The sequence below is a fragment of the Volvox carteri genome, assembly GCF_000143455.1.
Source record: "Volvox carteri f. nagariensis unplaced genomic scaffold VOLCAscaffold_8, whole genome shotgun sequence".
Classification (NCBI taxonomy): Eukaryota; Viridiplantae; Chlorophyta; class Chlorophyceae; order Chlamydomonadales; family Volvocaceae; genus Volvox; species Volvox carteri.
This window is the reverse complement of record NW_003307551.1, coordinates 466,864-480,802: the sequence shown is the minus strand read 5'-3', so window position 1 is coordinate 480,802 and position 13,939 is coordinate 466,864. Positions and strand designations below refer to the sequence as shown.

The 13,939-nt window shown below is 53.3% G+C and overlaps 1 protein-coding gene across 1 annotated transcript; it reads left to right on the top strand.

Moving 5' to 3' along the window:
* Positions 1-49: 49 nt before the first annotated feature.
* On the top strand, positions 50-4,689 carry VOLCADRAFT_88169 (uncharacterized protein; the record flags this gene model as incomplete). Its single annotated transcript, XM_002947954.1, has 6 exons — positions 50-98; positions 459-1,021; positions 1,325-1,642; positions 1,985-2,329; positions 3,483-3,667; positions 4,566-4,689. The coding sequence occupies 6 exons, from the start codon at positions 50-52 to the stop codon at positions 4,687-4,689; spliced, it is 1,584 nt and encodes a 527-aa protein (XP_002948000.1).
* Between the last annotated feature and the right edge of the window lie 9,250 nt (positions 4,690-13,939).

Below are 13,939 nucleotides of genomic sequence, written 5' to 3'. Positions count from 1 at the left end.
ACTGAATGGTTTTTCAACTTAAAACTTCCATGTATGTGGCCGACATGATATGCTTGGTTTACCATCCAGCAAAACCACCGTCCGACAGCAGGCTACAGGTAGGTGGGCAAACCGAACGCCGTTCATCCTGTGGTACAACTTCGCCTTCACTATATATATGGTTTCAAGAAGATCATCACAACGCTCTAGCCATTTTTGCGTTAGGCGAAAAACGTTTATGCAGAGGCAGGTACTCGTCTCTCACGGTCGCAGAAAGGTTTTTCCCTTAGCTTGATATTATCAAAAGGAGCTCCTTTGCGTGTGCGTCCGTGTCGAAGCCTCCTCGGGCGGACATCTATCCAAGAACATGACTGCGACATTGCACCCGCGTTGCTTACGCGGCTCCTGTCCCCATCGCCAACTACTCCTAGCGGCGCTTCTGACATATTATGCCACACATAATCAACTCGTAACCGCAGCGCGGAGCCAGGGTGTTGACCGGGAAGTTCCTACCTATCGCCAAGCCGGACACCAAGCAGAAGATGTAGGAGTAGCTACAATCGCAGCGCTGGAAGCAAATCAAAACACTTTAGGAGGGACAGCGCAGGCTTCCGATCGCAGTCTTGAGGAGATGTCGCAGCCGGCGCTCGCTGCAGCCTACATGGATTCCCTGCTGGCGGACCCTGTGGCTGCACAGACGAGGCTTCTTGGAAACTTCACCAAACGCAGCAAAGTAGCTGTGATCTACATGTGCTTCGAGCGGATGGAGATGATACACCGAGCCATTCCTGCCATCCTCGGCAGCGAGGGCTTGGCCGAGTTTGACTTTTTCATTTCACAGGATGGCGGCGCCGCTTCTATCTTCGAGAATGGAACCGTGTCCATCCCCAGCGATATACAGTTCGCCTACATTCGCCATCCAGCAAACCTTTGCACGGGTCTGCACCATTACTTTGTCAAGGCTTTCGCTTTCGACATTATGGGTTACGACATTCTGTTGATCGTGGAGGAGGACAACATCATACACCCTCAGGCGCTGCAGGTACGCTGACGACCTGATACCCAACCAAGAGTGAAGCGGTGTTCGAACCGCAGGCGCACTTCGCATGCACATGTTTGCTTTCCATCATATGCAGCCCGCATACGCTTATTGAGCGCTGTGATTGCCTAGGAACAAGGACTCGTCGCTTTGTATCCTTGCTAGACCAATCAGTGCCTTTATATATTTTAGCCAGGCAGGTCAACGTGTGCAAGCCTGCCTGCCTGCAAGCAGGCCGAGCAGTTAAAATTCCGCCACCCCATTAATGCTGTCCTACCTACTGTCCCCTACCCATATCTCCCGCAGCTGCTGCGGCGGATGGCACAACTATCCGTCTTTGAGCCAGAAATCGGTATTGTGAGCCTTCTTGACATGGACCTGTCGCCGTTCCTAGATGCCGAGCGCTTTGCCGCGGGCCTTATCCCCGTGGTCGGCCATATGGGTCATTTGTGGGTGTTTGGCCTGCACCGTGTCAAGTATGAGCTCGCGCGTGGCTGCCTTCGGGACTACTACGACGTGATTAAGGGTCATGAGTACCGCGCGAAGCACTTGCCTCCCTTACGCGAGGCGATCCAGGCACTGATGCAGGCAAAGGGCTTCCCGCCGACAACAGCGCTGTCGCAGGTGCGTTAGGGCGTTATGTGTTGATATGTATGTCTGAATAACATCGCGCTCCCGTAGCGATCAGCCGATAGCTGGTAACCCAGATGAACACTTGATCAGGGTTGCCGAATATCCACATCGGATCCCTCTTGCTTGCGACAGACGTTTGACGATCGCGATCCATATCCAGCAAGATCCCATCATTTTAGCTAGGGTGCGGCCTTGAAATGCTTGACATGCAGCATTGGGACAGCCGTGCAAATGGACAAACGACTCAGTGGTCTGATCGACAGGAACAGATAAAAGTTTTGTTTGCCGCCGCTGCTTGACCTTCGGTTGCCACCTCCGCACCGTACCCCGCAGGACCGCTGGTTTATCAACTCTCTTGCGAAATTTGGTTTCACGAAGCGCTACCAGACGCTCTTCCGCTTCTTCGAGCCCATCGGTAGCTACGGCTTGCACTTCCGTATGGACGAGTCGCGATTTTACGACATGTTTGGGCATGGCATGTACAGTGGTCGCATTGATCCATATGCTGCATTTGATGTCACCAAGGACCCGCAAAATGTCGAGGCGATCAAGACAACTGTCCGTGAACGCCTAACGTCCCTGTACGACAAGTACTGGGACGGAAGGCTCCCGCCGGATGCTGTAGTGAACAGCACGTTTTATGCCCTGATCGAGGGCCGGCTGAACGGGGCAGGGAGGGTGAGGAACATCATGCGAGGGCCCATGTAGATGCAGGGAGCCGCCCAAGTGGAATCCTGGACACCGATCAAGGTGTCCGTTGGACAACAGACTAAAGCGGCCGGAGAAAGCAGGGCTTCATCCGCCCCGATGTGTGTCACTGCCGGCCAGGGCATGAACGAACGAAGCAGCCAGATCCTGCCAGAACGAGGTCGTGCAGCAGGAGTACAATAATGGATGGATGCTCTGCACCCTGTTTATGGTGCGTGCACCGGTGTCCCATGCATGGGCCATGGCACTATCAGCTCGTGTTGTGTGGTGAGGTGTTGTGTCATTCAGGTGGTCCATGTCCCAATGGGCAATCTATGTATGACCACAGCTGTTCGTGCATCGTGACGTGTTTAAGTGTTATTGCAAGTATTTCGCAGGCGTTTCCTTCATGGTGATTTTGGGCGTTGCAATAGTTGGGGTCTCGAGACCCCACAAGCGGTGCAGCTCATCTGTAGGGCTGCCTATTCAGGCACACCGGTCCGCGCTGGTTGATTTCGTTGAGGGCATCTGCTGTCGTTATTGCGTTGTGGGTTGGGTATCATGCTGGGGATGTCGCGGATGCGACTGAAGTGAGCCCTCGTGCTACCCATGCTACGGTATCGCGTATGAGGCTGAAGTGGGGCCGGTTGACCCATGCAGAGGTGAATGTCCTAAGGGCGCGAGGGCCGTTGTTTGCACATCGTGCATGTCACTGAGCGCACCGGATGGTCTATCCTCAGGTTGACAGTGCTGGCTGCGATGAAGCGGAAGTCATGTAAGAGGTCAGAGAGTTCATTAAACAGTGGTAAGATGGACCATGCTGGGGGCCCATGAATTTGACTGAGGTGAGCCTGGATGGCTCGTGCGGGGAAGCTATGCATGCGATCGAGGCTAGGCTCGAAGGCCCTTATGAGGATGTCACTATTCCGGTTAGTTCACTGCGACTTCCCCACATGAAACGACCGGAGGAATAAGGTATTATCTTCGCAGCGAGGAGCCCAACGGGCCACATCTGGATAGCCCGAGAGTAAATATGTTGAACAAAGACACTGGGTATGAGACAGCAGGGTGCCTGCAGACGGCAGCGGCACTTCTTTTCCGAGAGCATCGTCCTCCTCTCTTACATTGCGCTTGTGGAATTCAGGCTATCCACTTCTTTCTTAGACGCAGCTCAGCAACTTCCGAATCATACCTTGCCGCCGGTGACAATTTCTTACCGAACGTCGTCCACTCTACGCTGGACTTCACCATGCAATACATCAGCGTTACCAAAGTTCGCCTTTGTTGCCGCGTTGGTGGACGAGTTAAATTCCCACAATTCCCATGCAGGTGAGTTTGACACTCATAACACCACCTGCCACTCGCCCAGGAACTGCGGGTGGGTTGGCTGGGGAAGGCATTTAGGAAGTGTTTTTATGCGTGGCAGGATGCCGTCCAATGGCCCGGGAACTTTGGTGTCCTCGATTTAGTTTTAGTTCCTGGGCGAGAGTTTAGGGCTCCGTTCTGCTGCCCTTGCGCCTTGTTCGTCGTGGGCTCCTGGTTTGTGGTGACTTGATGTGAGTTACGTAAGCGGATGGACGGAAGCTGTATGACCTTTGTGTGAATGTGGAGGTAACTGGAATATCGCCGACATGCTGCGCATGAGCCTTAAACTGGGCAGCAGGGCACAGGCTGAAGTGTCACGGATGCGACTGAAACAGACTCACAAGACCTAACATGAGTCGTCGAGGATATGTCACAAATGCTGCCTGTTTGATATGACTGGACGCCCCGTGCTGAGATGTCGTGGACGCGACCAAAGTGAGCCAGATAGTCTATGTGGAAGGTCGCGGAGGTGACCAAAGTGGAGGATGACCCATGATGGGTCTGGTGAATGGGTGTAACACCAGGCAAAGAGTACTCAGGGAGATGCGAGGGGAGCTGATCCCTTCTTACATTCCTCCCCCCCTCGAGCGAATGTCCTCGGGCACCCCCGGGCATATCCCGTAGGATTTTACGTTGCTTGAGATCCCGTAGGATTGTGAGTATGTTTGTTATTGTGGAATTTCGTCAGTCCCCGTCCGAGATAGAGGACTTTGTTTTTATTCGGCTGGTAGACTTCTCGCCCACCCGGGCATCCACCTTTGGTATGAGCATGCTGCATCATGCCTGGTGTGCGCTAAGTTTGCAACCGGAATCGATCCGGGGTATTCCCACCTCCTAGCAATTCACACCAATGTAACACCAGGCAAAGAGTACTCAGGGAGATGCCAGGGGAGCTGATCCCTTCTTACAATGGGACTGAGATGGGCGGGACGGCCAAGGCTAGGGTTGCGGATACGACCAAGGTGATGCTGGAAGGGAAAAGCTAGGATGTTGACTGTGGGAGATGAACGAAATGAGGCGTGAGAGCCAGGGTGAAGGCGTATGGTAAGTGTGCTAATTCTATTGCTAAGACGAACGTAGGGAGGCTGAATAGACGAAGCTGTAGTGGGTAAGGGGTCAAGCTTGGTGGCCTGTGTAAGGTGTTGCGGATGCCACTACAGTGGGGCTGGGAGCCTGACTCGAGAGTGTTACGTACGTGACTGAAGCTCAACGGAGTAATACTTACAGAGGTGCTGTGAAGGAAACTGAGGTACGACTGGCAAACATACAACCACAGGTCAAAGATGCGATTCATTCAACGATTGGCAGAAATTGAGGGAGAAGGAAGGGACTGTGTCCCTGGCGGGTTGACGTGAATTTCCCAGGTGAAAATGATCGGAACCAGGAGCTATTTCCTTCGCAGCACAGGCTGGCTCGATGGACAGCCTGAAAACTAACTGCCATGAAGAAAGGAACTTGAGGTGAGACCGCTGGGGGGAGGGTGCGGGCGTCCGAGGCACCTATGAACCACCAGCTCTGCCGGCTCCGGTACCAGCACACTAGGCGATTGTCCCGACTGGATCAGGACTTATTCGGACGGACACTGCACACTCAGCGGGCGCGCGGGGTGGCCTGGTGAATCGGGACGATCGCCCGGCAATGGAGAAGTTGGACGACTTCCTGCACATCCGGGTGGAGATATCCTTCATGTATTAACGAGAGCTTTGGTCTCTTTCCCTGCGATTACCAAGGATTCATCGTTTTTGTTTCGCTTACTTGCTGGGGGGTTGTGCAGGACCTGCGGTCTCAGCAGTTTCCCTGGCCATCTCTGGGCAGATGCGGGCGGATACTTTATGTTCAGTGGAAGGTGGCGATGGCCAACGGAATTGAGAAGATAGCCCAGCAATCGAGAAGTTAAATGGTTTCTGCAGGTCCTGTGAGAGGTACAGCCCAGCGACGGGCCCAGTTGGCACTCATCAACCAGTACCTTTCGTGTACCTGATAGGGGCAGGTCTGAGGAGTACCTGCGCCCAACAACGGTGCCCTGGCAGCATGACATCCAATGGGAACTGTACAGAATTGCTGCTTGGAGGTCTCACCGGACCGCATATGCCAAAGGGACCCCGCTACAGATGCAGGAGGCAACACAATTAATCGGTACAGCAGGCACACTAACCGCCTGGGGAGGGAGCGCACAGTGTGGGACCAGGGACCATTCCCCAGTGCGCTGTACAGGTGCTGCCGGGATGACACGGGTATGACACATTTGTGTGTGTGTGTTACATGGTTGGGGGGTGCGTGACCCCATACCTGTAAGACTACCCATACGAGCCGAAGGCCCAAGGGCACGTTCCCCATAAAACCCCAGAAAGGGTCGACCCACCGATGGAGACCAAAAGGGTAGTTGCCCGAGTAAGGTGTGGGAAAGCCAGAAATAAACAATCGTACCAAACGCCCTTGCCTGGGAATGTTTTTCAGCTAGGCGGCTGAAGAATGCATTAGCATCTTTCTGTATGAGGAGGGGCGAAGGCCGATTCAAACGTCATTGGTTGGCCCATCAGGAAACCAGAGGCAAGGATGCCGTGAGGGGAGAAGGGCGCTCCAAAACGTCAAGGCCTGCCCAGGCGCAGGGCGGAATCGGAGGACATACGCCAGGCTAGAGCCGAAGGGTCATCCGCTGCCGGCAGACAAGCGGAAAGGGACATCCGGTCCGAATCCAGGGACCCGGTCGGGCAACAAGTGGATTGGCGAGCCTTGGGGAAAGACGTTGGCTGCAGAACACGGAGACAAGGCCACGTCACTCAGAGGCACGTTCGAGTACAACGCGGCCTCAGACCCAGGAGCGATAGTGGCATTACGAATCGAAGAATTTTTGGGCTCCGAGGACGGCAGTCAACTTTTGTGGGGCGGCGCAAAGAACTTATGGTGATCGGTCTGGCGGACGCGCTGGAACAGTTTTTTCTGGCGGGTAGGGCAGGATCTCTGCGATGGATACACGAATCGCTGGAGGCGAGGCTACGATGTGGACTGACACCCCTTATCGAAGAGATAGCAGAACAACTGGCAGCAGCCTTCCGAACAGCAGCGGGGACCTATCAGGGTGTGAGTCCAGTTTTCGGGAGAAAGTGTACAGTTTCCCCATTGATGACTACCGCGTGTCAGAGGAGAGATGCGGGGCCAACTTAGGTGACTTATAACGGGTGCCCGGGTGCACCACCCGGGGGTGGTCGGGGGGACGCGGAGACGAGAGTGAGAGAGTTGGAGATACGAAATGGGGAGAGTTTACGGTGGGAGCAGGAGTAAGGCGAGGCAGAGAGGGGGGCGCACGGAGCGCGGGTGGCCGGGGTGTTTTAGGTTGGCAGGGGGATGGAGGGTGGGATGCCGTGCGTGGTGAATGGCGCTCGCTTAGGCTGAGAGCGTTACAAAGGTTGTAAGTGAGCCCTTCGTATCATACGGATGCTCGCCCCAACTAATCCGGCCCTTACGGTGGCGGGCTCTTTGACTTCAGAAATACTGTGTACGGTGAAGGTGGTTGCTAAGGTTGTACGGGTCCAAAGTGAGACGAAGGTTGCATTTGGTGGGAGAGGAAGTGTGAAGGTATGTTTTTACCACAGATATTTAAGAAGCTTTATAGAGATTTGAGGCGTTTATTTGGCCAGGATCAGACCAATCTTGCCATCGTTCGGAGACAGTCGGTGTGTAGGCGCACCGCTTCTCCCACCCGGAGAGGAATCGTCATATCCCCCCCCAGTTGCGGTGCGCCTAGCTTCCCTCGTGATCGCTATCGGGCGATGCCCTTTCGGAAGAGATAATGGTCACGGGATGGTTGCAAGTCGAACAAGTGGGAGATACAGAGAGGGGGTGCTGAAAGGGCAGGCAACGGCATCGGTAGACTTTCACTAGATCTCCAGGCAAGCGAATTTCTTGCAGGTTCCTGTGTCTACCTTCGCAAACTACATCCGGCAGCTTGCAGCAACTCGGCCAGCAGCACCAGGTTGAGGGGGGGGAAATGGCGAATGAATGGCGAATGGCGGTGGTGAATGGCGGGGAATGGGAACCGGGGTGTTGGCGGCAGTCCATCGCAGATAGCCACTCAGCGCCAAGAATTTGTTCTACTTTAGGGCCACAGCATCCGGCTCAGCATGACCCTGCCGGATGAGAATCTGGTGATAAGTGAGCGATAACCGTGGACCGGCAAATCTCCCAAGGACTTCCGCAGTACGTCACCACATCCTAAGGATTCCTTCAAATCAGCAGCTTGCAGGTAGTGCAAAGGTTAAAGATGACCCATGCACAAAGGCGTTGCATGGCAGACGATTGGGACCCTTGGGGTGAGGGAGGGCGTCAGCAGGCTGGGGGCTGTTTTTTTGCAGTGTGCAAGTGCTTAAAGTGTTGCGGCCTGAGCTTGGCCGATGGCTATATCGCGTCCCTGGCTAGGTGTGCTGTACACACATGTGACTGACTGCTTGGTGGCAACTGGCACTGCGTGTTATGAAACGGTTGGTGCTGGGGTGCGTGTAACTGAGGATAGCAGCCACAAAGCAGAAAACCTAAGGCCCTACCTGCCAGTGGCCCTCACAGTCACATCGCAGGTCACGCGCCGCAGCTTAAACGCCTTGACTGGACGAGTCTGTACGTTGTGAACCTCTAGGCTAGTGCTGGTTGACGTTCAGGGGTTCCGCCAGCACGGCGTGATACCCATGCAATGGTGCAGAAGCCGTATGAGCAAGTTGGGCCGCACCTAGGGCTTTTAACTTAGGGCTGCGCGGTAAGACATGTGCAGCAAGACATGCACGGCTAAGGTGGATTCCATGAACGGCACGATAGCCCATGTCGATTTGCACTGGGGAACGAGGAAGGCACCATGCATTTCCGAAGCCTGCGCAGCCTGCGGCACAAGCCAAATAGTCAAGCAGGGGACATAGGGGGAGATTACCCAGTAAGCAAGCATCCTCGTGTGCTCAATTAATCTCGCATATGGCATAGAACATCGTACGTATAATGATTCATTTTATGCTTCGCTGTTGCAAAACTTCGCGAGCTTGTGCACATCCAGCAGGCCAACAGTCCATTAACCGTCGAAGTGAACTAGAACATGTTCAGGGTTAGTTGAATCATATTCTGCAAGGGAAGACCGTGCGTAGAATTAAAGATATGCATTCGGGAACAACAGCGTCTTTTTGCTTGACAGTAAACCTCCCCTTTCTAGGTAATCTCCAGAGACCAGAAATTATATTTTCCATACTAGAGAGAGATTTAATCTTTCGCGTGCAAAATGTCGCCAAACAGCTCGCAATCGAAGTGCCGATTTGAACTTGTTTAGGTGACATCACTTAGGAGCAAAGGTCTGAAGCTGTCAATATAAATATCTCATAACCTACGTATACAATCCTCATCTTTTGTCATAGCCACGATCCGGAAAGTAAGGTTCCGGACCGCTGGACGACGGCATCCCAAAGCCTTCCCACGCTCTCGTGCAAATCAAATAGAAGATTAAATGCACCGATTACATCCGATAGCACAAAACCAAGCTCTGAATGTCAAGAGCCAGTGGGCATGGCATATGTTTGAAGTGCGAGTCGCACTGTGCGAGTGGTAAAGAGCACGAAAGAAGTGTAACAAGACAAGAAAGAAAAAATAATACTGAATGGTTTTAAGCCTAAAACCTCCATGTGTGCGGGCGACATGAAATGTTTAGTTTATCATCCAGCAAAACAACTGTCCGACAACAGGCTACAGGTAGGTGGAAAAACCAAACGCCGTTCATCCTGTGGACACCTCCGGCCTTAAATATATATAGAGAGCGGTTCATTGAAGATCATCACAACGCTCTGGCCATTTTCGCATTAGGCAAAAACGTTCATGTATGCCCGCTGTAAGTCACACGGAGGCAGGTACTCTTCTCTCACGGTCGCAGAAACAACTTCTCACCTTCTTAGCTTGATATTATCAGAAGGAGCTCCTTTGCGTCTGCGTCCGTGTCGAAGCCTCCTCGGGCGGACATCTATCCAAGAACATGACTGCGACATTGCACCCGCGTTGCTTACGCGACTCATGTCCCCATCGCCAACTACTCCTAGCGGCGCTTCTGACATATTATGCCACGCAAAATCAACTCGTAACCGCAGCGCGGAGCCAGGGTGTTGACCGGGAAGTTCCTACCTATCGCCAAGCCGGACACCAGGCAGAAGATGTAGGAGTAGCTACAATCGCAGCGCTGGAAGCAAATCAAAACACTTTAGGAGGGACAGCACGGGTTTCCGATCGCAGTCTTGAGGAGATGTCGCAGCCGGCGCTCGCTGCAGCCTACATGGATTCCCTGCTGGCGGACCCTGTGGCTGCACAGACGAGGCTTCTTGGAAACTTCACCAAACGCAGCAAAGTAGCTGTGATCTACATGTGCTTCGAGCGGATGGAGATGATACACCGAGCCATTCCTGCCATCCTCGGCAGCGAGGGCTTGGCCGAGTTTGACTTTTTCATTTCACAGGATGGCGGCGCCGCTTCTATCTTCGAGAATGGAACCGTGTCCATCCCCAGCGATATACAGTTCGCCTACATTCGCCATCCAGCAAACCTTTGCACGGGTCTGCACCATTACTTTGTCAAGGCTTTCGCTTTCGACATTATGGGTTACGACATTCTGTTGATCGTGGAGGAGGACAACATCATACACCCTCAGGCGCTGCAGGTACGCTGACGACCTGATACCCAACCAAGAGTGAAGCGCTGTTCGAACCACAGGCGCACTTCGCATGCACATGTTTGCTTTCCATCATATGCAGCCCGCATACGCTTATTGAGCGCTGTGATTGCCTAGGAACAAGGACTCGTCGCTTAGTATCCTTGCTAGACCAATCAGTGCCTTTATATATTTTAGCCAGGCAGGTCAACGTGTGCAAGCCTGCCTGCCTGCAAGCCGGCCGAGCAGTTAAAATTCCGCTCACCCCGTTAATGCTGTCCTACCTACTGTCCCTAAACCATATTTCCCACAGCTGCTGCGGCGGATGGCACAACTATCCGTCTTTGAGCCAGAAATCGGTATTGTAAGCCTTCTTGACATGGACCTGTCGCCGTTCCTAGATGCCGAGCGCTTTGCCGCGGGCCTTATCCCCGTGGTCGGCCATATGGGTCATTTGTGGGTGTTTGGCCTGCACCGCGTCAAGTATGAGCTCGCGCGTGGCTGCCTTCGGGACTATTACGACGTGATTAAGGGTCATGAGTACCGCGCGAAGCACTTGCCTCCCTTACGCGAGGCGATCCAGGCACTGATGCAGGCAAAGGGCTTCCCGCCGACAACAGCGCTGTCGCAGGTGCGTTAGGGCGTTATGTGTCGATATGTATGTCTGAATAACATCGCGCTCCCGTAGCGATCAGCCGATAGCTGGTAACCCAGATGAACACTTGATCAGGGTTGCCGAATATCCACATCGGATCCCTCTTGCTTGCGACAGACGTTTGACGATCGCGATCCATATCCAGCAAGATCCCATCATTTTAGCTAGGGTGCGGCCTTGAAATGCTTGACATGCAGCATTGGGACAGCCGTGCAAATGGGACAAACGACTCAGTGGTCTGATCGACAGGAACAGATAAAAGTTGTGTTTGCCGCCGCTGCTTGACCTTCGGTTGCCACCTCCGCACCGTACCCCGCAGGACCGCTGGTTTATCAACTCTCTTGCGAAATTTGGTTTCACGAAGCGCTACCAGACGCTCTTCCGCTTCTTCGAGCCCATCGGTAGCTACGGCTTGCACTTCCGTATGGACGAGTCGCGATTTTACGACATGTTTGGGCATGGCATGTACAGTGGTCGCATTGATCCATATGCTGCATTTGATGTCACCAAGGACCCGCAAAATGTCGAGGCTATTAAGACAACTGTCCGTGAACGCCTAACGTCCCTGTACGACAAGTACTGGGACGGAAGGCTCCCGCCGGATGCTGTAGTGAACAGCACGTTTTATGCCCTGATCGAGGGCCGGCTGAACGGGGCAGGGAGGGTGAGGAACATCATGCGAGGGCCCATGTAGATGCAAGGAGCCGCCCAAGTGGAATCCTGGACACCGATCAAGGTGTCCGTTAGACAACAGAGTAAAGCGGCCGGAAAGGCAGGGCTTCATCCGCCCCGCTGTGCGCCGCTGCCGGCCAGGGCATGAACGAACGAAGCAGCCAGATCCTGCCAGAACGAGGTCGTGCAGCAGGAGTACAATAATGGATTGATGCTCTGCGCCCTGTTTATGGTGCGTGCACAGGTGTCCCATGCATGGGCCATGCCACAGTCAGCTAATATTGTGTGGTGAGGTGTTGTGTCATTCAGGTAGTCCATGTCCCAATGGGCTACTGCGCCCACTCGCCGGCACATGAATGGAACGGAACATTTATGCCAAAACCGAAATGCGTTGGAGCATGTTAGAAACGCATCTTGTGAGTTTTTATGTTTTTCGAGTGGAGCGTGTGTATGTGATGACGAGGCCACTAATGGGTCACATGTATGTTTTCATATGCACGGCACTGCGTGGCTCGAAGGGATTCCCTGCCTAAGCGTTCCCGGACATTTTGTGCCGGTGGCTGCCGGATCACGTTCCAGGCAGGGTTGCCTTGCTTTGGGATAATCATTTTACCGCCAGATGTTCAGTGCATCGTGACAGCGTTGGCATATCTCCTCCCAGTTGAAGATGTTGACGTTCATCTGTTAGTTTCTAATGCGTGGTGTTCTGTGTGTATGTTACATGGTCGTGGGGTGCGTCCCCCGTACCTGCAAACCGCCCAACACGAGACTGGCTGTCAGATTGCCTATAAGCACCGTCCCAACTCGCACTTCAGACAAATCAAGAGATAAAGGAGACTAACGAACGAAGGGAACGATAGAGTTGCGGTGGGACCACATACGTTCCAGCATCTTTGCCAGACGTTCAGGTTCCTGCTTCATGGCGTCATTCATATGCTGTGTGTGTGTGTGTGTTACATGGTTGGGGTTGCGTGACCCCATACCTGTAAAACTACCCTTACGAGCCGAAGGCCCAAAGACGCCTAAAAGCCACGGAGAACGCCTAAAAGCCACGGAGGAAAGGAAAACACCGCACATCAGCCCAGACTAGCGCCCAAAGGGCATAACAGAGTTGCGGTGAGCCCACATACGTTAACGTTGGAATGTTCCAACATCCTCGCCAGACGTGCTGGCTCCCATTTCATGGCCTCCCAACATGCTCTGTTGATGCAAAAATCATTGTAAGCTGGGCATTCCAATAACACGTGTTTTTCATCCTCAACTTGGCTATTGGTGCCACAACAGCGGCAAAACCGCTGCTCCCTGGGGACATGGTACTAGCCGCTTCATGCTCTGTTTGCTTCCATAGCCCAGCAACACAAACGAACGACGTGCTACACGAGAAATGAAAACCTTAGCATATGTTGGCCACTTAACGGCTGCGGCTCCCGAAAATTTAAAGGGCATCCCCATCCAGTGCTTATACTTCGCCATCTGCACTCTCGGTTGCTTCCCAACTGGTGGGTAATCCTCTGGCAAGACAAGATAGTCAGGCGCGCATGGTCCCAGCTGCTCATCAAACGCTCCCTTAGTGCCGTTATCACCGCTCCTTTGGGGAGATGTAGCAACGTCCAGCTAGTCATAGAAAACTGAGTCTGACGGCTTTGGTTGCGTATCGTTCCGGGCATAGCAGGAGGTCGAATATTGCCATATCGTTAATTAAAAACTATAAACGCGTTGAGAATGGTCATGTACATACGGCGCACCGCGTAAAGACTGACGAGGAATGTTTCGACCGGGCGACGTAAAAGCAGGCGATTTGTGTCTGACGATCTAGCTCCGGTCTGAGAAATGTTCTATGAAAAATATCCTGTACTAGTTTCTTCTCAGTTTCCTTTGGCCGCCATGAACCTGGCCAGGAGCTGCGTAAACGGGTAGCTACCGTTGTGTAATGAGCAGTTGCTGCGCGAAAAGGGTAGCTACGTCTTACGTTGACCATACGACAGTTGTACGAATGGCGGGCGTGTTTACCATATATAAGGCGCGGCCTGACCAATGTTTTCCAAGGGATACTCTAGTCATACAACTCCCGAGCACGGTAGCAGGACGCACCGGCCAAGGCAGTTTGTAACGGATATCGCCTTCACTTGGCGTGGATGACTCCCACCCATTTTATCTTGTCAACAGCCAACCAGGTTCCAAGCTGACATTGGGCCTAGTGGCCAAGAAGCAGTAAAACTCTGCTCACATCAGGCTCACAACCACACCT